This window comes from Ascaphus truei, chromosome 9, assembly GCF_040206685.1.
Source record: "Ascaphus truei isolate aAscTru1 chromosome 9, aAscTru1.hap1, whole genome shotgun sequence".
NCBI lineage: Eukaryota > Metazoa > Chordata > Amphibia > Anura > Ascaphidae > Ascaphus > Ascaphus truei.
The window spans coordinates 68,745,191-68,767,238 of NC_134491.1; the positions used below are offsets into that span (position 1 = coordinate 68,745,191).

The following is a 22,048-nucleotide window of genomic DNA, read 5'->3' on the forward strand; positions in this document are numbered from 1 at the left end:
AATGATAGGCGTTGCTAGTGTGTCTCTAATCTAAATGCAAAGTAACTCACCCCTTATTCCCATTAATTTCATATGATATCCCATTAATTTCAATGTAATCCACCACTTTTTCCCTTACCATGTCATAGGTCTTTCCCAGAGAGGTCACTGGAATAGAAGAGAATTCACGTGTTATGATTCCAAAACACACCACAGTTGAATTTTAACTCGGAATATAAAGCCCTACTTTTTAATTATAACTCGTCTTCATTGAGAGCCGCATAAGCCCCAACTCTGTTATCAAGCGGCCACAGGGTTGACCATTTTATGACCAAAGAAAAATTGAACCCTCGGGGTAAATAGGTCAAGATCCTTCCAGTGTCTATGCTTGTCGTCATAAAAACAATAGTATTTTTAATATTTCTAACCAATATTAACCCCTGGAGTACTAGGTTGATTAAAATACTTAATATTCCCCACCATTTTTATTACACTATAATAAAAAATATATTTATTAAGCAGCCCTTTTCTTGGCTGCCGGTGAAAGGCGTGGAGTGGGTGTGGACCTTCATTTTCACGCTGATGGACTATGATAAGAAATTCTGGCTGCAGTTTTAAAAGAAAACCGGTCATTCGATACACATTCCATAATATAGTACAATACACAGAGCGATATGTGATCAATATGGACAATCCGCCACTCCCCATCTGGCCCCTCATAGTTGCATTCTGCCACCTCCTGCCACTATGAGCCGTAGCAGGAGGAGCGTGTTGGATCGGCCTGTGTTACTCTAGAAAGAAAAAAAGTATGAGATTAAACAGTGTATGGTATATATAATTTCTACATAAACACAATTGTTATGCAATTATCAGAATACTGTAGGTACTCTATTCACACACTTGCTCTGTTAGGGAAAACTACTATCAAGACATGCTCCATCGGGTCCCAGTACTCCCGTGGAAACTCCTGGGCCAGGAACGATGGGATGCTCGATGTCCCGTGAAGGTTCTGTGGGTCAGCCTCGACGTCTGGCTGCCTTCTTAATAATAAATGGTTTCTAGTGCTGTTGTTACATTGTACGGTATATTGTATAGACACGTGTCCGTGCATGTGTGAGCATAGGCAAAGATATTCAGTGTGCCATTGTCCCGGGAATATACTGAATTGCAATTACATCAAATAAACCACACAAATAATTTATGTTGGTTGATCGCGGTGAACAGTGTTGATGTGGCTGTAATATTGCACCGTGTCGTGGCGCCAGGGACATTGTCTGGCCACATCTATGCACATCCCATTTGAAAATCATATACAAGTGCTGGAAATATTTAATGGGACAATCCTCACAAGTCTACTAATGCTAGTGACATTTTTAGGTGTTACATCTGGGTGACTGATGCGGTTTACCTGACAAAATATATTTTTGTGACTCAAGCTGTTTCATGGACAGGTGTGGGCTATTCTTTAATTATTTCATAATCAATTACGCAGGTAAAAAGTCTGGAGTTGATTCCAGGTGTGGCATTCACATTTGGAAGCTGTTGCTGTGAACCCACAACATGCGGTCAAAGGAGCTCTCAATGCAAGTGAAACAGGGCGTCCTTAGACTGCAAAAAAAAAAACCCATCAGAGAGATAGCAGGAACATTAGGAGTAGCCAAATCAACAGTTTGGTACATTCTGAGAAAAAAGAACGCACTGGTGAGCTCTGCAACACAAACAGGCCTGGACGTCCATGGAAGACAATAGTGGTGGATGATCGTAGGATCCTTTCCATGGTTAGGAAAAAACAATTCACAACATGCATTCGTTGGGCAGATGAAATTAAGATCTACCTGTGCTAGAATGATGGGAAGAAAAAAATATGGAGAAGGCTTGGAATGGCTCATGATCCGAAGCATACCACATCTGTAAAACATGGTGGAGGCAGTGTGATGGCATGGGCATGCAAGGCTTACAATGGCTCTGGGTCACTAGTGTTTATTGATGATGTGACAGAAGAAAGAAGCAGCCGGATGAATTCTGAAGTTTACAGGGATATATTGTCTGCTCAGATTCAGCGAAGTTGATTGGACGGCGCTTCACTTTACAGATGGACAATGACCCAAAACATACTGCGGAAGCAACCGAGGAGTTTTTTTTAAGGCAAAGAAGTGGAATATTCTGCAATGGCCGAGTCAATCACCTGATCTCAACCCGATCGAGCATGCATTTCACTTGCTGAAGACAAAACTTAAGGTAGAAAGTCCCACGAACAAACAACTGAAGACAGCTGCAGTAAAGGCCTGGCAAAGCATCACAAAGGAGGAATCCCAACGTTGTGTGATGTCCATGCGTTCCAGACTTCAAGCAGTCATTGCCTGCAAAGGATTCTTGACAAAGTATTAAAAATTAACATTTTATTTATGACTAGCTGAGAGACCTGGCGTTGCCCGGGATGTAATTTTGGGGGGGCGGACGACAGGGTTGGGCTTCCCCCGGGTGACTGGGTGACTGACTGAATGGGTGGGTGACTGACTGAATGGGTGGGTGACTGACTGAATGGGTGGGTGACTGGGTGAGTGTGTGGGTGACTAAGTGAGTGGGTGGGTGACGAGTGGGTGGGTGACTGGGTGACAGCGTGGGTGGGAGACGGTGGGTGACTTACCTTGACCCCGTGGCATCTGGCTGGGGCAGGAGGTGAGTTCGGGAAGCTTGCGGGGGGGGAGCAAGAGTGGCAGGAGGCCCGCGCCGCGCTTACCCTCCGTTCCTCGTTGTGAGCGAGGGGGGAGGAGCCTGGAGTTTGCTGCTGAGCAGGAGGGCCGCGCTTCCCCTCTCCGGGAGCGGCGCACGGTGAGGGTGATGGTGCGGCTGGGGATGTTGCGGAGCGTGGGGATTTGGGTGAGGTGTGGAGGGGGGAGAAAGTGAGGGGCACCGGGAGAGGAGGGGGGGTGTGGAAGGTGAGCTGCGGTCCAACTGACGGGGGGAGAGTGAGGCCAAGCAACAGTGTGTGTGTGTGTGTGTGTGTGTCGTCACTCCACCTCAGGCCAATGAGAGGTGTGGGGGCGGCCGGCCCAAGGGACCAATGAGATTTCCCCTAGGGACACAGGAAGATGCAGACAGGCATACAATGCTTTCACAAATATATAATAAGATTGTGTTAATTTGTCCAATTACATTTGAGCCCCTGAAATAAGGGGACTGTGTATGGAAATGGTTGCAATTCCTAAACGTTTCATACGATATTTTTGTTCAACCCCTTGAATTAAAGCTGAAAGTCTGCACTTCTATTGCATCTCTGTTGTTTAATTTCAAATCCATTGTGGTGGCGTACAGAGCCAAAATTATGAAAATTGTGTCGTGTCCAATTATTTCCAGACCTAACTGTATGCCCATCCATCAGTATTGTCCTATCAATGAGATCATAGGGGTATTTAAACAGTCTTGAACATCTAATACTTTTCCCTGATGAAGTAACCCTTACGAAACGCGTAGGATAGGATAGCTGCAGTTTATGTATGCTCCGATTTACACATTCCAACTCTTTGTCAGACTTTAGGACTGTGGTTCAAAGTATTCACTGAACGCTCCGGTTGACTGTCAGTCACTTGAAGGCGCATGTCTGTGACGTCAGTGTTTGCCACGAGAGTCCAAGTCAATTGATGGTGTGAGAGTTTGGTACTGTGTTACGGGAAAAAACTCCCAAGTAAAATTATCAGTACATAGTCCAACCCCGTGATTCGAGTGGAGGGATTGGAAAAGAGGCGGAGAGTGACTGGACAGAGTACGTGATTCGTCGAGTGAGAGTGATCACAGACCCACAGACAGTCTTCATCTGGCAGCAGCTGATGCTGAGACCGTGTGCTTCATAGTGGTAACATGTCCCTAACATGTACTGCCTGTGATATTCTACATCTAAGTGTACGTGCGATACTTACCTGTGATGAGTCAATATAATCACATTTAATACACTACAAGTTGTGCGTTGTCTTTTGTGTCTTGATTTCTAGTGCATGAGATGCTGGGCCATCTTTACTAAATAGCTTCAGACTCGTGTGGTGTCAACAGGAGAGATTTGTTTTATTGTATATATCTCACTGCCAATGTTTAATTGACACCTATAAAGCACTTTTATACACTGTTTCTTTATTGTAATATATTTAGTAACACTCTTAGGTTAATTAGTGTAATTTGTGGGTTTTATCACTAATTTCTCACCATCACAATATATATATTTGTATCACTTGTATTAACCAAGTTTAGTGCGCATATATTCTTTTTTATTCTTCAAGGCAGGGACTTCTTTTTTTTACAATGTCTATTTGTATGTATCATGCACTTACTTGTATTAGGCTGCGGTCCCAGTCATCACTGTGACACGCGCGCCCGGCGGGGAGGGGTTGGGGGGCGGCGAGCGGCGTGTGCACATCGCTAACCGCGGTCTGAGGGGAGAGAGGGAGATTGCAACGGGAGGGGGCGTGGCCATGACCTCACGCGGCTGGTTCGCCCTCATTGGGTGAACCGCTGGCGGGGCGTGGCAACGCCTCCGTCGCAAGTTCTACCCTCTATCATTGAGTTTTAAAAAAACTGCCAGTACGGCGCGGCTGCACCTTCAGCGTGAAGGTGGGTACTGGGCCCAGCCCCATTGAAGGGCGGTGCTTACACTCCCAGCGCACGCCTCGTCACTGGGACCTGCAGCCTTATTTCTTGCATAATATCCCTGTAAAGCTACAGGCACTATATATATATATATATATATATATATATATATATATATATATATATATATATATATATATATATATATATATATATATATATATATATATATATATATATATATATATATATATATATATATATATATATATATATATATATATATATATATATATATATATATATATATATATATATATATATATATATATATATATATATATATATATATATATATATATATATATATATATATATATATATATATATATAACCATGCTGTAAAATGGATTACAATCATCTCTCCTGCTGACAGTAAGGCCTGGTAAGTTATGGGCATGCCAGCAGTAATTATGGAGGTTTGCCCTCAGACCCTGGTGAGGTGCCCTATGTATGGATGGGAGTGGCCACATACTCTGAATCCATAATTAGTGATGTCAGAGTTGTGCCTGCCCCCAGAGTATATATAAGGCACAGCACTGCTCAAAAGTTAGGTTGTGAAAGGAGTTCAGTTGGTTGGTAGTAGTAGTTGGAGTAAAGAGCAAGTCTGAGTACAGACTTGGGAGAATGCAGCTCATAAGACTGTGACCAGGGACCTGGGACAGGGAATCTCTCTCTAAGGGGAGATAGGGAATCCACCAATTTGGGAAAAGACACCTTTCAAAGGGAAGTGCAGTGAGCATGAGCGGCTGAGTACTACCGCTGTGAGGGGCAGCTGGCCCACCTCACTGCAATAAAGATGATCTTGTTAAATCATACCCTCGTGTGTAAGTGTGGAGTGATTACACAGAGGAGTGCACCACAGAGGAGTTCCTCACCAGGACCATCCACAAGCGGACGCTGGGATCCTGATGAGGTGGAGGCGCTGCACTGTATATAGGTAGGACTCATGCACACTACCTCAACTGCCTGTCTGGGTTGGCAATCCCCACACACCATCATGCGGGAGACTCAGTAGTCCTGTTACCAACAGGTGCACCACCAGACACCACACTAATGGGGGCTGGTTAGACCACAGGGGCCAATGTGAGATTGGGTGGGTCAGGCCAGGCCAGAAAATCCGTTACATATAATTAAAAAATATATATAATACACCACTGTGGCCACTTGATGGTGCTATGAACATCTGAATCCCATTTCGGTGAACAAGACAAGAGGTGGCTGCAGAGGTTAAATGTATAATCTTATTCTATGACATTTTGTAACTGCAGACAGCTGGGGGAAAATGTGGTTAACAAAAGTGAGTTTAGTCCTGGTCTTGTTATATAGCAATTCTCCTGTACTTTGATATGGCAAGCACTGAAATACCATCACTAGCCAGGGACAGAGCAACTACAGAAGCAAATAATTTCAGAGAGGAGGAAAGAGACCAGAACTCCCATCACATCTCTCCCAACCCCTCCTCACATCGCTCACGGCCCCCTCACATCGCTCACTGCTCCCAGGCTTAGCAATAGTGCCAAAAGTCATGCAGTAGCTGCAAAGGCAAACAAGATTCTATCTAGCATTAAACGGGCAATGGATGGAAGGGAAGTAAACATAATTATGCCACTTTCATAAAGCATTAGTAAGACCACACCTTGAATATGGAGTACAATTTTGGGTATCACTCCTTAGAAAAGACATGAAACTAGAGGGAGTGCAGAGAAGAGCCACAAAATTAATAAAGGGGTTGGACAATCTAATTTGAGGAGAGGCTAGCTAAATTAGATTTATTTACATTAGAAAAATTAAGAGGGGATATGATAACTATATACAAATATATATATATATTATTGGATAGTACAAGGAGCTTTAAAAAAAAAAAAAAAAAAAACTTCATACCAAGGGCAGTACAAAGGACACAGGGTCATTGCATAAGGTTGGATTAAAGGAGATTTCACCAGCAACAAAGTAAAGGGTTCTTTACAGTAAGGGCAGTTAAAATATGGAATTCATTACACGTGATAGTAGATACTGTAGATTTTTTTCAAAAAAGTTTGGACATCTTTTTAGAAAGGAAAGGTATACAGGTATATACCAAATAAGTAAACATGAGAAGGATGTTTATTCATTTATAAAATATTTTACCAGGAAGATCCCCCTGCACCTGTACAACCTCCCCTAGCTGCATCCCTGCTCCAACTGCCAGCAACCCTCAGAGTTCCAAATGTATCAACTGCCTCACAGAAGAATCCTGTCACTTCATTAGCCAGGCCTGGCCACCTGACTCCCAGCCCTGTGGCCTTCTGGGGGCTGTAGTCCCCGTGGAACCCCCTTAACATTGGCGCAGCGTGCGCTATCTCTAATGGCCACTGCAATGCTCCCTGCGCATGTGCGAACCTAGTAATGGCCGCCGCACCAGGGGAAGATACTGCGCATGCGTGCGCAAAGGCAAGATGACGGCGCCCTGATCATTAGCTCCCGTTGGAGCTCCGGCGATGTGCTCGCAACTCCGGCAGCCCCCACAGCAACCCCCCCTTCTCCCGAGCGGAGGTAAGGGGCCAATCGGGGAACCCAGGCCACCTTTCGAATTTTTCAAATGTTTTTCAGTTTATAATATTTTGAGTTTCCAAATACTTTCATGTTATACCTAATGAAAGCATTTCATGCTTTATGATATTTGATTTGTAAAAATCCTAAATCAAAACAAATCAAGTTCTGGCAATTCCAAAACCAGAAATGTTTCAGAACTAAAAACAAAAATCACACGCAGAGGGCTCTGCGTGACATATCTAGGAATATATTTCGACTGCTTTCAAATTGTTGCATGCTGCACAAAAGAAAAAAATGCCTTACGCCATCTTTAAGGGGATGGAGAAAACCATAAAGAAAAGTAATGCAAGCCACACATTTTTAATACAGCGACCTGCGCCAACATGAAAATGTAACTCTGCCCTAAATTTTCCCACTTATCCATAAATCCTTCACCACTTCGCAGGGAGAAGCAGACATGGCGCAACTACGATTACTACATTGACGCTGCCTGGTGCATGTATATACAGTACTACATTTTTTTTTTTTTAAATATCTTTCCTATGCTGCAATATATGTAGGTGTGAACTTGTTTATGTCTACTACTTTATTAGGGAGAATGTGAACTATTTCATAAAAGGACTCTGCCTTTTGGCTTTTATAGCATAAATACAGCATAAGCCTTTTAAATAAGACCTTCACAATAAGCACTGTAATTGTACGACAATACATATTGCTCCATTCCTGACTCCTCACAAAGTTTGCCTCCTGGATACTCAGACGATTTTTGCATTCACCTGTCTGTCTCTCATTCTCTCAGTTGAGTTACAGATGCAGCGGCCATAATTTTATGAAATCGCACGGTTTATACCTCGGTATACCAATGTGATGGCACAGGATTACTTCCAACCGTACCGCCTTAAGACGCAAGTGCATAAAATGGCATTATCGAGTTCTGGCTTACAAACACCTGAAATTGACACAGCAGCACAGTACTGTACACATTACAATTCATTAATTTCATTGCATATAATTGCACACAATCCATAAAATTCAAACAAAGCAACCGTGATAAACACGTGTGCCTGGGGCGATTGGTTCATGCCGCGTGGAGTACAGCGCACACGAAAATGGCGCCACGATACCTTACAATAACGGCTGCTGCATCTGTATCAGCACCATTCTACTTTTGAACAGAGCAACAATTTCAGTGACTTCAAGTATAACACAGCAACTTCATGACACTCACAGACTTCAGGACGCGACCCTGCGGGAGAGAAGAGGGGAGGGCACCAAAAATGAGTACTCCCACCGCAAAAACCATCGCATTACACTCCAATGATGCTGTCATCACTAGGATTACTTGTAGGGCTTACACATCAGAAGTCCACGGTCACCCTTATACTAGAAAGATATGTAATTAAAACAAAAACCCAATTTAGCTAAACGTGTAGGACAGGTTCAATTAGACATTACTTATTACATTGTAGCTGTAATATTACAGAAGGTGTACAGATCTTATCAGATGAAAAAGACATTACAAAAACATGCAGTACAGATTCAGACAAATAAAAAGGAATAAAACAGAAAACCTAATACATTACCAGCTAAATATTCAAAGTGGAAGTTTACATTTACAGTAACTAAGGTGCTTTTCACTATTACATGATCACAAAATCAGGATCAGAACTACAATTCCCAGCATGCCATGCTGCAAAGCATCAGCATTATTACAGAGATACTACCATGTCCATGGAGCAACTTGAATATGGATTCTTGGTCGGGGGCCATTAGTATTGCACCTGGAGATACAGTACAAGGAGATAAGGGGATTTGCTAAGGTATGTGTGGACCAGACAGTTATGGAGCCGGCAAAATACCCACATACAACACCCACTTCACAGTGCACATAATGTTCATATAGATTATTTATGTAGCTCAAAGTTCAAAAAGTCATATGGATCCTGGCAAAGTGTACATTTGTTGTAGCTTTTGATACCCTTTATGGAACCAACATGACTATTCTTGATGTATAACATTATAGTGCACAGGGTTTTGGAAACCTGACAGGTATCTTCAAGTGTACTTCAAAAGAGACCTGTAAAAGTCTTCAAGTGCTGCAAAAATAGCACTAGATCTATCGGAGAGTAAAAAATCCACAGCACGGTTTTTGTTTTGATGTGGTGTGCTCCCCCAGCTTTGCAGCAGCAGCAGGACTTTGATACCTGACCTAACGCTTTATCCCCCACATCTGGGTTATGGATTGGAAAGATGCCTAGAATTGAAAACCATGCTGTTTTCCCATCTTTGAGCATTGCCAGAACACACACAGTGCAGAAGATAAAAGGGAGTCAATATTCCCACTTGTCACGTGGAATACATAACCCCTTAAATGCCAGAGAGGACTTGGAAAGGGCAGTCCCTCATAGAACCAACGTGTACTTATAGCAGTGGCATGTTTAATGGATTAAATGCAGTTGACACAATTATTACCTTATTTTTTTTAAAGTTTGGTCAAATGTTTACTATAAGACTGTAAACTCTTGTATATACAGATTTGTAAATCCACATTATTGTTTTGTTTAAAACTTTAAACTAATTATGGTACCATAGTTGGTCAAAGAGATAAAGGGGAAGAAGCATTACTCTAAATATATACATTATGTACAGTATACACATACATAGAACAGAAACTGTATATACCGTATATTGTACTGCACTGTGGAGTATGTTGGTGCCATATATAAACGATAATAATATATATATATATATATATATATATATATATACACACACACACACACACACGCCGATACATTTAGCTGCTGGACGTTTTGCCCCTTGGTAATGTATACCGTAACCCCCTAACCTTACATAGTTACATAATAGATGAGGTTGAAAAAAAAGACATACGTCCATCAAGTTCAACCAATGCTAAATTTAGACAACAGATACTTTATCCTACATCCGTACTTACAGTATATTGATCCATAGAAAGGCAAACAAAAAACCCCAGTGAAATATTATCTAATGACATCTCATATGGGGAAAAATAAATTACTTCCTGGCTCCATATATTGGCAATCAGATTACTTCCTGGATCAACATCCTTCCCACGTTTACTTATTTGGTATATCCCTGTATACCTTCCCATTCTAAAAAGATGTCCAACCTTTATTTGAAGATATCTATTGTATCTGCCATCACAGTTTCCATGGGTAAGGAATTCCACATTACCTGCCCTTTCCTCCGACCTTAAGGGGTGACCCTGTGTCATTACTCTTACCTTACTCTAAAAAACCTCTAACCTTTACTCCTTACCCTAAAAACCTTAACCTTTAATCCCTACCCTAGCCCGTTACCCCTTACACTAAAACCCCTAACCTTAACCCCTAATGCTAATGCTAATCTTTACCCTAAAAACTTTAACCCCTTAGCCTAAAACTCCCTTACCTTAAAAAGCTTAACCCAGTAGCATAAACCCCTTAAAGTTAACCCCTAATGCTAACTACTAACCTTAGGGGCGAAACGTCCAGCAGTTGACTGTCCTTGGCGGTTGAACAGCGGTGCCCAAAGGTCCCATTCCGCCCCTTCAGTGCCAGAATTAAATTGCTTCACAGGTCGCACTGGAGCTGAAAGGGTTACTGTGAGTATTTAGCAGTTTCCTTACATCTGGGTTTAATAAAGGCAGGGAAATAGAGAGCCGAGATGTGGCAATGGTCCCTCCCACAAGGAAAAGTGTCCAGACATTCCTAAGCTATGAGTTGGAACTAGAATAGAAGGGGAAACGTCTCTTGCAACCATTAAGAGAAGAGTCCTGTGGAATACAAGTCAATTGCAAACGGACTCTAGTGAGGACCATAGATGGCTGGGATTGTGTTACTGACCTGCGCACTCCTTTCTTTTGCCACCACTATCACTGGCCAGGGGCAGCAGGTTTTCCTGGAGTACATGCAAGGAAGGATAGGAGTTTTAGAGGTAAGTGGTCCAAAGTGGGACTGCACCATTTAAGCCTTGGCATGAAGTGAAGTGATGGCAGCTATGAAATTCATGCGCAGTGAATATACAAATGCTTTAGTGTTATGTCTGATTTAAAAGGGATCTATATTTATGAAGCATTGGGTCAGTGCTCTTTGGACTGTAACGTAGAAAGAATGAAGCAATACTTAGACTGAATATAGGAAGAGGGAAAGGCTTTCTGAAATAAATTATTATTATTTTTTTAAATGAGACCCGTATGTACTAAATAGTGCTATGTCCCAACACATCTTATGACCACTTCTAGTGAATACAGACTTTTCTACATTTTTTGCGTCTCAATGACTCTTGGCATTAGTGATCCTTTAGTAGTCTTAGTGGAATCTCACATATACAAATCAGTACCTTTCCATTAAAATTGCAATTTGTCATCCAGAATAGGTTACCTGTAGGTCTGAGTCTGATTCAAGGAAAGTTATCGAACACACACACACACACACACACACACACACACACACTATAAAAGGTCAGCACCTATGTACTGTATCAAAGTTTATTGCACACTGTATACAGAAGAGATCTCTAAGAATATATACAGGCATACCCCAGTTTAAGAACACTCACTTTAAGTACACTCGCGAGTAAGGACATATCGCCAAATAGGCAAACGGCAGCTCACGCATGCGCCTGTCATCACGTCCTGAACAGCAATATCGGCTCCCTACCTGTACCGAAGCTGTGCGCAAGCGGGGAGACTATAGAGCCTGTAACAAATGCGTTATTTACATCAGTTATGCACGTATATGATGATTGCAGTACTGTACATGCATCAATAAGTGGGAAAAAAAGGTAGTGCTTCACTTTAAGTACATTTTCGCTTTTACATACATGCTCTGGACCCATTGCGTATATATACTAGCATGATATAGGTGCTGACCTTTTATAGTGTGTGTGTGTTCGGTAACTTTCCTTCAATCAGACTCAAACCTACAGGTAACCTATTCTGAATGACAAATTGCAATTTTAATGAAAAGGTACTGAAAGGTGTGTGTATGTATGTATGTGAAATTTTTTTAAAGGATTATACAAGGTTAAAACATAATTTTTCATAATTGACATCCATTTTTCATTACAAAGGAAATTCCACAGCTTCTACTGCCATCACCCTTTGACCACCGGGACAAAGATATTGGTTAATAAAAATGTTGCCAACAACAAGCGACAGAGAAGCCCAATGCTACATCCAATATGCCAAAAATACACATTAAAATACTCAGATATTCTCTTGAAAAGGGGTCATTTAGTTTAGCCGCATTGTAAGCCTGTGAGCCACGTGAGCCACGACAAGGCAGACCCAGTTCGCAGGTCCTAACACTAACCAGATAAAATACTAATATATCTCTATTAGGAATAAAAAAATAAAAATGTTGGAAATATGAGGTTGATTAGCTTTACCTTATAGTCATAGGAAGATGCTTGAATGCTCCACTAGAAATCAATTCTGTAATAAGTTCTCCCTTTAAGTACCTGTCATTACACATTTTGTCCACAGGAGAGAATCACACAGTGGCATGATCAAAGCAGTCGCTATAGCTCGGAGCTGCGCGAGTTCAAAAACAAGGTGCTAACATTGTTGGAGAACATTGAGAAGGAACGAGAGTCCCTCAGAAATGAGATGGAGAATACCAACGTACGAGTGGATCGGTTGGAGAGAGAGGTGGACTATATGGAGACCCAAAACCCAGCGCCCCCGTGTGTGGAGGTGGATGAAAAGCTGACAGAGCTGCAAAACAAGAAGAAGAAGAAATACGAGAAACTTACAGGTAATTGTACCTCCTTTTATCTTATTATATGAATAACCAGGGAAATCCCTGGTAAGATTAGCCTTTAAGGTTTGGACTGACCAAGTCTACTAAATTGTCGGGAACGCTCTTGAAATCAAGGGTCGATTTAGGAGACTGGCTGAATCTCCCATGGCAGTCTTTGTGAGTGCAGCTGTAGGGGGAGTCAGTCTACTAGTGAATTGGTGCAGTGGTTAAAGAGCGTCATGTGCTAGCATTAGGGGTCAACAGCTAAAAATGGCAGAGGACACTATTACAATTAGTGCTTATAAAATATTTACCGCTGTCGACTCTCCAATTTTGCCCCGTATGTGTCAGCGGATAGTTTTGATAGCGTCCATAAGAGGAGTTTTAGTGTAAGCTTCACCCATACTTATTGAAATCAAGGTCCTTTTGTTGAAGTCTCAAAAGCTTTAGCAGTATATTCTGCAAAACATATAATTCATTTACTTAATGAGATCTTCTATTGTAAGCAGAAAATGAGAAATATTGCAGTGCCTTGATACACAATCCCTTTGCACAAGTTGATCTTTGTTAATAAATACAGGCCACTCTGGAACCAAGGAAATTCCCAGTGTGCCCAGGGATCAGATTAGCCTTTAAAGTTCAAACTGACCAAGTCTGTTGAATTAACAGGGACACTCCTGAAATCAAGGGTCGATTTAGGAGACTGGCTGAATCTCCCATGGCAGTCTTTGTGTGAGTGTGGCTGCAGGGAGAGTCAGTCTGCTCTGCAAGTGTATGAGTCTGGGTATCTGAGTCAGTGTACTCTGTGTATCAGTGTATGTACAGTATGTGTGTATTGGTGTATGTACTGTATGTGTGCATCTGAGTCAGTCTGCTCTATGTGTATCAGTGTATGTATGTGTGCACTGTATCTCAGTCGGTCTGCACTCTGTATATCAGTGTATATCTGAGTCTTTTTGCTCGGTGTGTGTGTCTATCTCAGTCAGTCTGTTCTGTGTGTATCAGCAGGGTCGGCAACAGAAATCGTAGGGCCCAGGACAAACATTTTAAGCAGCCCCCCCCCCCCCATGTCAGCGGCATTGCGAGCCGCCCCCCCCCCCCCATTTTACACCTCACGAGCCCCCTCTCTTCCCCCCCCTCTTCCCATGTATTTCTCTCCCTTCCATCTCACCCCCACACTCTCTCACCTCGCATGTATTTCTTTCCCTTGCGTCTCACGTTTACTCCCTCTTTTTCTCACTCACCCCCTTTCTCTCCGTCAACTACCCCATGCTCACTCATTCCCTCCCCCTCACACAATTCCCCCCATAAGACATATACCAAAAAACTTCCCACCCCCAATGCAAAAAACGTCCCACACCCAAATACGTACATAAAAATCCCCACCCCCAAATATATACAACTTCCCCGACCTCCCCAAATACATACAAAAAACCCACCTACCCAATATATATAAAAAAAACAATACATATAACCCCCCAATACATATATACATACATATACACACACATCATATAAAAACAACCCTCCCAATACATATACAAAATACCCGAACCGATATAAAAATTCCCCCAAGTCCCCCAATACATATAAAAATACCACCAAGCTCCCCAATAAATATAAAAAGACCCCCACTCCCCCCAATATATATAAAAAATTGTAGACATACCTTGGGGATGAACACACATATTCCCAGATAGCTCAAACTCCTACATCCACCACATCATGAATATATATTTATGCCAAAATGAGTGCTACTGAGCGTGGCAAATGTATATAACAGAAGACAGGGGTGCCCGATGCTACATCAAATTGACAAAACATATATGGTAATGAGTATAAAGTTTAAATACTTGAATAATAATAGTAATTACTTGTTTTTTTAGTTAAACTCTTTGGCCAAAGCATCGTAAGCCTGCATACCAACGTCAAGGTAAACCAAAAATGCAGGTCCTAACCCGTGTCTTCTGTTGTATGTATACATTTGCCACGCTCAGTAGCACTCATTTTGGCATAAATATATATTCATGATGTGGTGGATGTAGGAGTTTGAGCTATCTTGGAATATGTGTTAATCTATTTCTGACTGGTAACAGTCTATGGAGGTTAGGTGGCACCTCCCCCCAGAGCTCGCCCCTCCCCCCAGAGCTCGCCCCTCCCCCCAGAGCTCGCCCCTCCCCACCTTTTTAACTTGGGAGGTTCTGGCAACTTGCTGAATGGACAGGACTCACTGCAGTTCCTTCCCCTCATACAGAGGTAACAGGAAGGGTTCACAGTTTTAGTGTAGGACCTGCATTTTTGGTTTACCTTGACGTTGGTATGCAGGCTTACGATGCTTTGGCCAAAGGGTTTAACTAAAAAACCAAGTTATTACTATTATTATTCAAGTATTTATACTTTATACTCATTACCATATATGTTTTGTCAATTTGATGTAGCATTGGGCACCCGTGTCTTCTGTTGTATACCTTGGGGATGGTCAGGACCGGTGGGTGCGGGGTCCGGTGGCTGCGGTGTCCAGCAAGGGCTTGGACAGGAAGGCCTTCATCTGATGCAGAGCTGGGGCCCAGTCGCCATTATCTTTTGTCCCTCCCTCTTGGCGGCCTTGATGGCCACGCAGGGGGCCCGGGCGCCTCGGTCCCCAACCCACTGGGCCTGGAACGCCAACCCCGGCAGGCCCCCCCGTTGGCAGCCCTGTTTATCAGTGTATGTATGTCTGTATCCGTGTATGTGTGTGTCTCAGTCAGTCTGCTCTCTGTGTATCAGTGTATGTGTGTGTCTCAGTCAGTCTGCTCTCTGTGTATCAGTGTATGTGTGTGTCTCAGTCAGTCTGCTCTCTGTGTATCAGTGTATGTGTGTGTCTGTCAGTCTGCTCTCTGTGTATCAGTGTATGTGTGTGTCTCAGTCAGTCTGCTCTCTGTGTATCAGTGTATGTGTGTGTCTCAGTCAGTCTGCTCTCTGTGTATCAGTGTATGTGTGTGTCTCAGTCAGTCTGCTCTCTGTGTATCAGTGTGTGTGTGTGTGTGTGTGTCTCAGTCAGTCTGCTCTCTGTGTATCAGTGTGTGTGTGTGTGTCTCAGTCAGTCTGCTCTCTGTGTATCAGTGTGTGTGTGTGTGTGTCTCAGTCAGTCTGCTCTCTGTGTATCAGTGTGTGTGTGTGTCTCAGTCAGTCTGCTCTCTGTGTATCAGTGTGTGTGTGTGTGTGTCTCAGTCAGTCTGCTCTCTGTGTATCAGTGTGTGTGTGTGTCTCAGTCAGTCTGCTCTCTGTGTATCAGTGTGTGTATGTGTGTGTCTCAGTCAGTCTGCTCTCTGTGTATCAGTGTATGCATGTCTAGCGCTGTCAACAGCTAAAAATGGCAGAGGGTAGCATTACAATTAGTGCTTCCAAAATATTTACCCTGTTAGACTCTCCTCCCTGCTCCAATTTTGCCCCCTATATATCAGCAGATAGTTTTGGTAGCATCAGTAAGACTAGTTAAGTGGCAGCTACACCCATACTTATTGAAATCAAAGTACTTTTTCCAGTTGAAGTCTTAAAAGCCCAGTATAAACTGCAACAAATATAATTAACTTAATTAATGAGATATTCCAATGTAAGCAGACAATCTGAAATATTGTAGTGCCTTGATACACAACCCCTTTGCACAAGTTGATCTGTGACCATGTTCTCAAGAACTGACTATGCATTTAAACTGTTAATAAATGGGGTTGGTAGAACCTACCTCTCATGTTATAATAGGTTGCCCCACGGCTGAGATTCATGGAAATGAGGAGACAGATGTGGCGATAAATCCTCCTACCATCCGGAAATCCTGTAAGTAGGTTCCATTAGCCCCTTTAACCTACTGTAAATCCAGGTCTTAGTTTTAAAAGATCTTAAATAGTATACTTTAAAAAGTGTAAATTGGGGGTGAATGGAATTTGCACTGTGTGCGCTGTTAATGTATCCATGACAACAGCTTTACTAAAACAAAAAGGGGAGTGATCCACAAGTTGAGACATCTCTGGTCGATACATAGTACGGTCCATGAGCGAGCAGATTTAAGCTTTCTCATTGGTTAATCTTGCATCCCTGATTTATAATGTCCTGAGTCTCACCACCTCTCTATTTCTCTAGACTGCAGTGACACAATATCTCAAGTCAGTGCCATGAAAATTCTGAAGCGCTTTGGGTCCACCTCTGGCCTGTGGACCAAGGATCCGGTGGGGAATTCAGAGAAGGTCTACATATTTGACGGAGTCGGTAATGACACAGTGTTTGTGTTCTCTCGGATGAAAGAATTCACACTGTCCTCCTCTTCCCGCAAGGCAGCTAAAATCAAACTCCCTTTCCCCTGGATCGGTACCGGACATGTGGTTTACCAGGGCAACCTCTACTACATACGACATGAGCAAGACAATGAATTCCAGGTCATCAAGTTCAACTTGGCCAACAAGACAGTGGTTGACAGTGCCGTGCTACCAATAGAAGAACAAGTGCCAGTATATGGTCTTTCCCAGTTTAGCTACATAGATATAGTAGCGGATGAAGAAGGACTATGGGCCATCTATGCCACCAAGGAGAATGAGAAGAACATCTGCTTAGCCAAGATAGATCCAAGTAACCTTGGCATTGAGCAGATGTGGGATACTCCTTGCCCCATAGAAAATGCAGAGAGTGCTTTTGTGGTCTGCGGTGCCCTCTACGTAGTGTACAATACCAAGCTCCCTAGCCGGTCTCGCATCCAATGTGTGTTTGACGTCAGTGGCACCATATCTAGTGAGAATGTCCCCATTATTTACTTCCCAAAGAGATACGGATCCCATTCCAGTATGAAGTATAATCCCAAGGAGAAGCAGATCTATGCTTGGGATGACGGTTACCAAATCATATACAAACTGACCATGAAATCCAAAGAAGATCTGGATTAGATGGAGCTGAAAATATTCCATGATGTTTATAATCTCATTTCATTTATCCATAGTCATTGTAAAGAATGTTAATGCATTTTATAACCCATTATGGAGTATTGGATGGCCTAAATAGCTTTATGTGTTTGGCAGTAGGAAGCCACAGAAGGATATTCCGTAGTAATTTTCTAGGGAGATAAAACAAGCAATCTCCCCCCCTCGCCACCCCCCCCCCCTCCTATTCGTTTTTTTCTCTCCATATTTATTTCTTTACAGAATTCAACTGGAGGCTCTTCCACAGTTGAACAGTGAGATATCAGAGTTTCTCAGATACATAGTTGTTTAGTTGCCAGTGTTCCAGCTTCAATTAAAATGGCCAGCAAATATTACAGGTCCAGTGTACCAACAGGCAGCTGTAATGTCATTAGGGGCATGCGGCTTCCAACTAGATGGCCATGAGTATACAAACTGAGCGGGATGCTGCTTTAACGATTAAAACACTGTGTTCAAAGAGTATTACTCCTTTGATGTAAATGATTGTGTTATTTTTACTGTATGGTGCAGCATACTACCAAATTCTTATATCAATATGAACTTCTTGTCAAACCTTCTTCATGAGTCTGGGGCTTTAATAATTTGTACTACTTTGTACTTCATTGCTCCTTCTCAATATGGAACGGTCCAGGGTCACCCACTCCTGAGTGTGAGAAGAAGCTTCACACATGCGTGACATTTATGTGAGATGTTCTCGCCTGCGGAACTGGAGATACAGCGTCTGGGGCGGGGTATGATGTGAGGGGAGTGATGACAAAGGGGCAGAGCTATGATATATACGTTGTGGGATTATAACATTGAGGGTGAGTTAGTGACGTTGGGGTGGCATTTTGAACTTTCTCTCAGGGTCTCCTGTCAGCGTGAGATTTACCTCATGCTGCATTCTGTGAATTTTGACAGGGTTGCCAATCTATTGTGAAGCTACTTGCCCTTGATTGGGAAGATATAAGGCTTCATAAAGTTGAATGTGACTTAAATTTAGGCTAGCTTCACAGCATATAGAATAGGGCGCTAATTGTTGCATTCTTGATTTATCAGTATTACAAGTACAAACAGCTTTCTGTACCCACCATATAATGTAGGAATTTTTTTAGCAACAGTGCAAAATAAAAGTGCCACGTACTCTGTCAAATAATACTAGTGGCACCTGCATTTGGACATACTGTATAAATGAAGTTTTTAAAATACATATACACACATACATACGAATGCAAACACATATATACAGCTTACACAAATGTAATCAGACTTAAAGCAAATATTTTGTTGTTTTGTTTCTTTGGAAAAATGTCTTGTCGTGGAGGCCGCTGAATGGAGGGACGCTTGTCAATCAATTGTTTATTCAACCTATGTATCTGTAAAAGAAACGTTAATCACCCTGATTTAAACATGTCACTGCTATTGCTACATTAGGGCTTGACCCCGCTGCCTACTACAGCGTCCGACGAGAGCCCTCCCCACAATGGCGCCGGGCCCGCTGCGAGGGGGGGCCGCAGCGCTCGGGCGAGAGCTGCTCCTGCTCTCAATAGAATTGAGAGCAGGACTCGCGTCGAGCGATTAGGCACGCCCCCGGCGGTTCAGCCAATGACGTCATGGCCGCTCCAGCGCCACGCCCCCCCCCCCCCCCGGTTTCTCTTCCTGCAGCTCCCTGCAGACCAGGTAATCGGCTGGACGCGCCGCAAATCTCACGGGCGCGCGTTGCAGCTGAGTTACCGGGGCCTTAGCCTTATGGTCCTACAGTAGGTGAGACTGCACCCCCCTCCCCACCCCCCAAACAAACAAACAAGCAAACAAGAAAGACTCTATTGCTGAAGTTGCCTTTTTTACGCCTTTCTGCCCTCTCTTCTTTACGCCTTGACTCCCCAGCAGCGCGTATTAAGGGATGTTAAGAAAGGTTGCTCTCATTTTTACGAACATCTTTTGATAAAATGAAGTACTGGTAATTATGTACTGGCCATTTACTGATATTTGGCAACATTTCTAAAGAAAGTTGAACATTTTCCTAATAATGCATAACTGTCACGTCCATCTCATTAACCGATTCACTGCCGGGCAGGTTTACAATGCATGTGCAGCAGGAAAGTGGTGAAAAGATCTTCGTCAGTAACCTTCTCTGCTTCCCGTCGGTAATATTTACATGCACAGAACTCTTCTTCTCTGTACTCAGTAAGTGTATGCACTGACAAACCTTAGAGATTCATTGTTTTTAGTAATGCTCATAACTGTAGGTTTACTTTTGGTTATAACCTTTACAAGCTGTGAAGTGCAGGTCCATGGGCTTTATTTGTGTAACAGACACCTGGCTACTAAATGACATCTTTGCGGTTATGTCTTCCATGTACGGGTTTACAACCCGAGTTTATTAATATACATATACAACGTGTAGAAAACAGATAATAACTCCTGTTAGAGTTCTCTGTAGGCTGTCATTAGATGTGCTACAAATAAAAAAAAATTAAATCCTATGAAAAACTCACTTGTGGTCTCATTATTTTGTATTATATATATAACCATTTCATATACCGCTTTTCTCCCAATGGGACTCAAAGTGCTTCACAATAATCACAGTATAGTGTGCGGTACGCAGCATTATACATAAGAATTTTTTTTACAGACAGTCCTTGCCCAGATGAGCTTACAATCTATATTTTTAGATCATGAGGCACAGGGAGATAAAGTGACTTGCCCAAGGTCACAAGGAGCCGACACCGGGATTTGTTTTCAGAGTCAGTGCCTTTACTCACTGAGCCACTTCTTTGAAGGTTAATATTTACAGTTGCCGATTTCTATTAACCTGTAACCCCCAGTATATACAGTACACAACACAGGTATTTCTAATGGAATGGGAGCTGGGGGTGGAGAGTTAGAAGGTTAAAGATAAAGAAATTTCAACAAGTCTATACTTTCTCCTGGACCAATAAAGCTTTGAGAACAGTGCACTGATACATTAGTACAAACAGATACAGATTCAGTGGTACTAATATTACTGCATTTTTGAATACATTCATACATACATTGATACATCAGGGGGGTCCGCATGCCATGTATCGCTCACTGTGTGCTGATATTTCATTGAAAGCTTAAGAATTTGGCAACAATATTAGCCCATTGAGCCTTGGTGAAATGTTTTTAAAGCAGCAGTCCAAGCTGCCGTCCCCCGCCGCTCCCTTTACTTTGTGTGTAACACCCTTTCCCTACCCATATGGGAAATAGCAGACAATTAGTGTTCTAATGCGCCTGTAGGCTCACAGGAGGCCTGGGCCTCCGCTAAATGGGAGCTAAGGGTGTGTCTGGTGCAGTGCCTCCACCCGTCAGGAGCCCAGCGTAGGCAGGATGGCTCTACACGGGAACATATACTCAGTAAATAAATACGCACACAATAGTATAAACAGAATAACTTTTACCAACAGGGTAATGCAGAACACAACATATACCACAACAATAGCACACAGTCCCTATTTCTGGCACTATATCTCTTGGGCACCTAATACAGCCAGATGCCCATCCAGAGTTAACCAATGTAAGTGTGAGGGCAGCACTACCCTCACTTGTGTATGGTTGGGGCACGTGGGTACCTTCCCAGGGGGGAGGGGAAGGGGGGGGAACAGTGCTACACTTATATCTGCACTAATGTTCCTATTTACATGCAGTACACAATCAGGAAAGAATGTTACATTTCAAAGTCCTTCTCACATGTGGTTTAGGTAAAATCATAACCAAGATCCACGCTTGGCTGTCAATTATCCCCGTCGATGACAGAGAGGCCAGTAACAGATTGCAAAATATGGAATCGGTTTACTATTCCCAACTGCGAAATTAGGGAAAACGCAGAGCAAAAAAACAAACAAATTAACAGCACCACATTTCTTAAAGAGGAGGAATCCAACTGGACACTCCTTCAGTATGCACTATTTATGACGCAGCAAAAAAAAAAAAAGAGGTACATTTGACTCGTATGCCATCAAAATTCAATTACTGGCAGTGAAGGGGTTAAACCAGGCAAACTTACATTCAAAATCTACTCCTTGTGTGTGTTCCTCTCTTTGGATCTGTCCCAGATCAAATTGAAAACAAATGTTGAATGGGGAGCTTGTGCCAGAGGAGGATTTTCTTGTCTAAGCTGGACTTTTAAACAACCTGCCATCATAGACAGGCCTGTAACATTCCCGCAGGCCTATAACATTCCCG

At 42.7% G+C, this 22,048-nt stretch overlaps 1 protein-coding gene across 5 annotated transcripts; it reads left to right on the top strand.

The window, feature by feature from the left end:
- Window positions 1-6,869: 6,869 nt before the first annotated feature.
- On the top strand, window positions 6,870-20,332 carry OLFML3 (olfactomedin like 3). 5 transcript variants are annotated; one of them, XM_075615332.1, is made up of 4 exons: window positions 6,870-7,152; window positions 12,662-12,932; window positions 16,632-16,730; window positions 17,034-20,332. In XM_075615332.1, the coding sequence occupies exons 2-4, from the start codon at window positions 12,785-12,787 to the stop codon at window positions 17,825-17,827; spliced, it is 1,041 nt and encodes a 346-aa protein (XP_075471447.1). In that variant the 5' UTR covers window positions 6,870-7,152; window positions 12,662-12,784; the 3' UTR covers window positions 17,828-20,332. The 5 variants fall into 5 exon arrangements, with proteins under 5 accessions (XP_075471447.1, XP_075471446.1, XP_075471443.1 ...); XM_075615331.1 differs by lacking the exon at window positions 6,870-7,152 and adding an exon at window positions 8,869-8,972; XM_075615328.1 differs by lacking the exon at window positions 6,870-7,152 and adding an exon at window positions 10,866-11,109.
- Window positions 20,333-22,048: the final 1,716 nt, after the last annotated feature.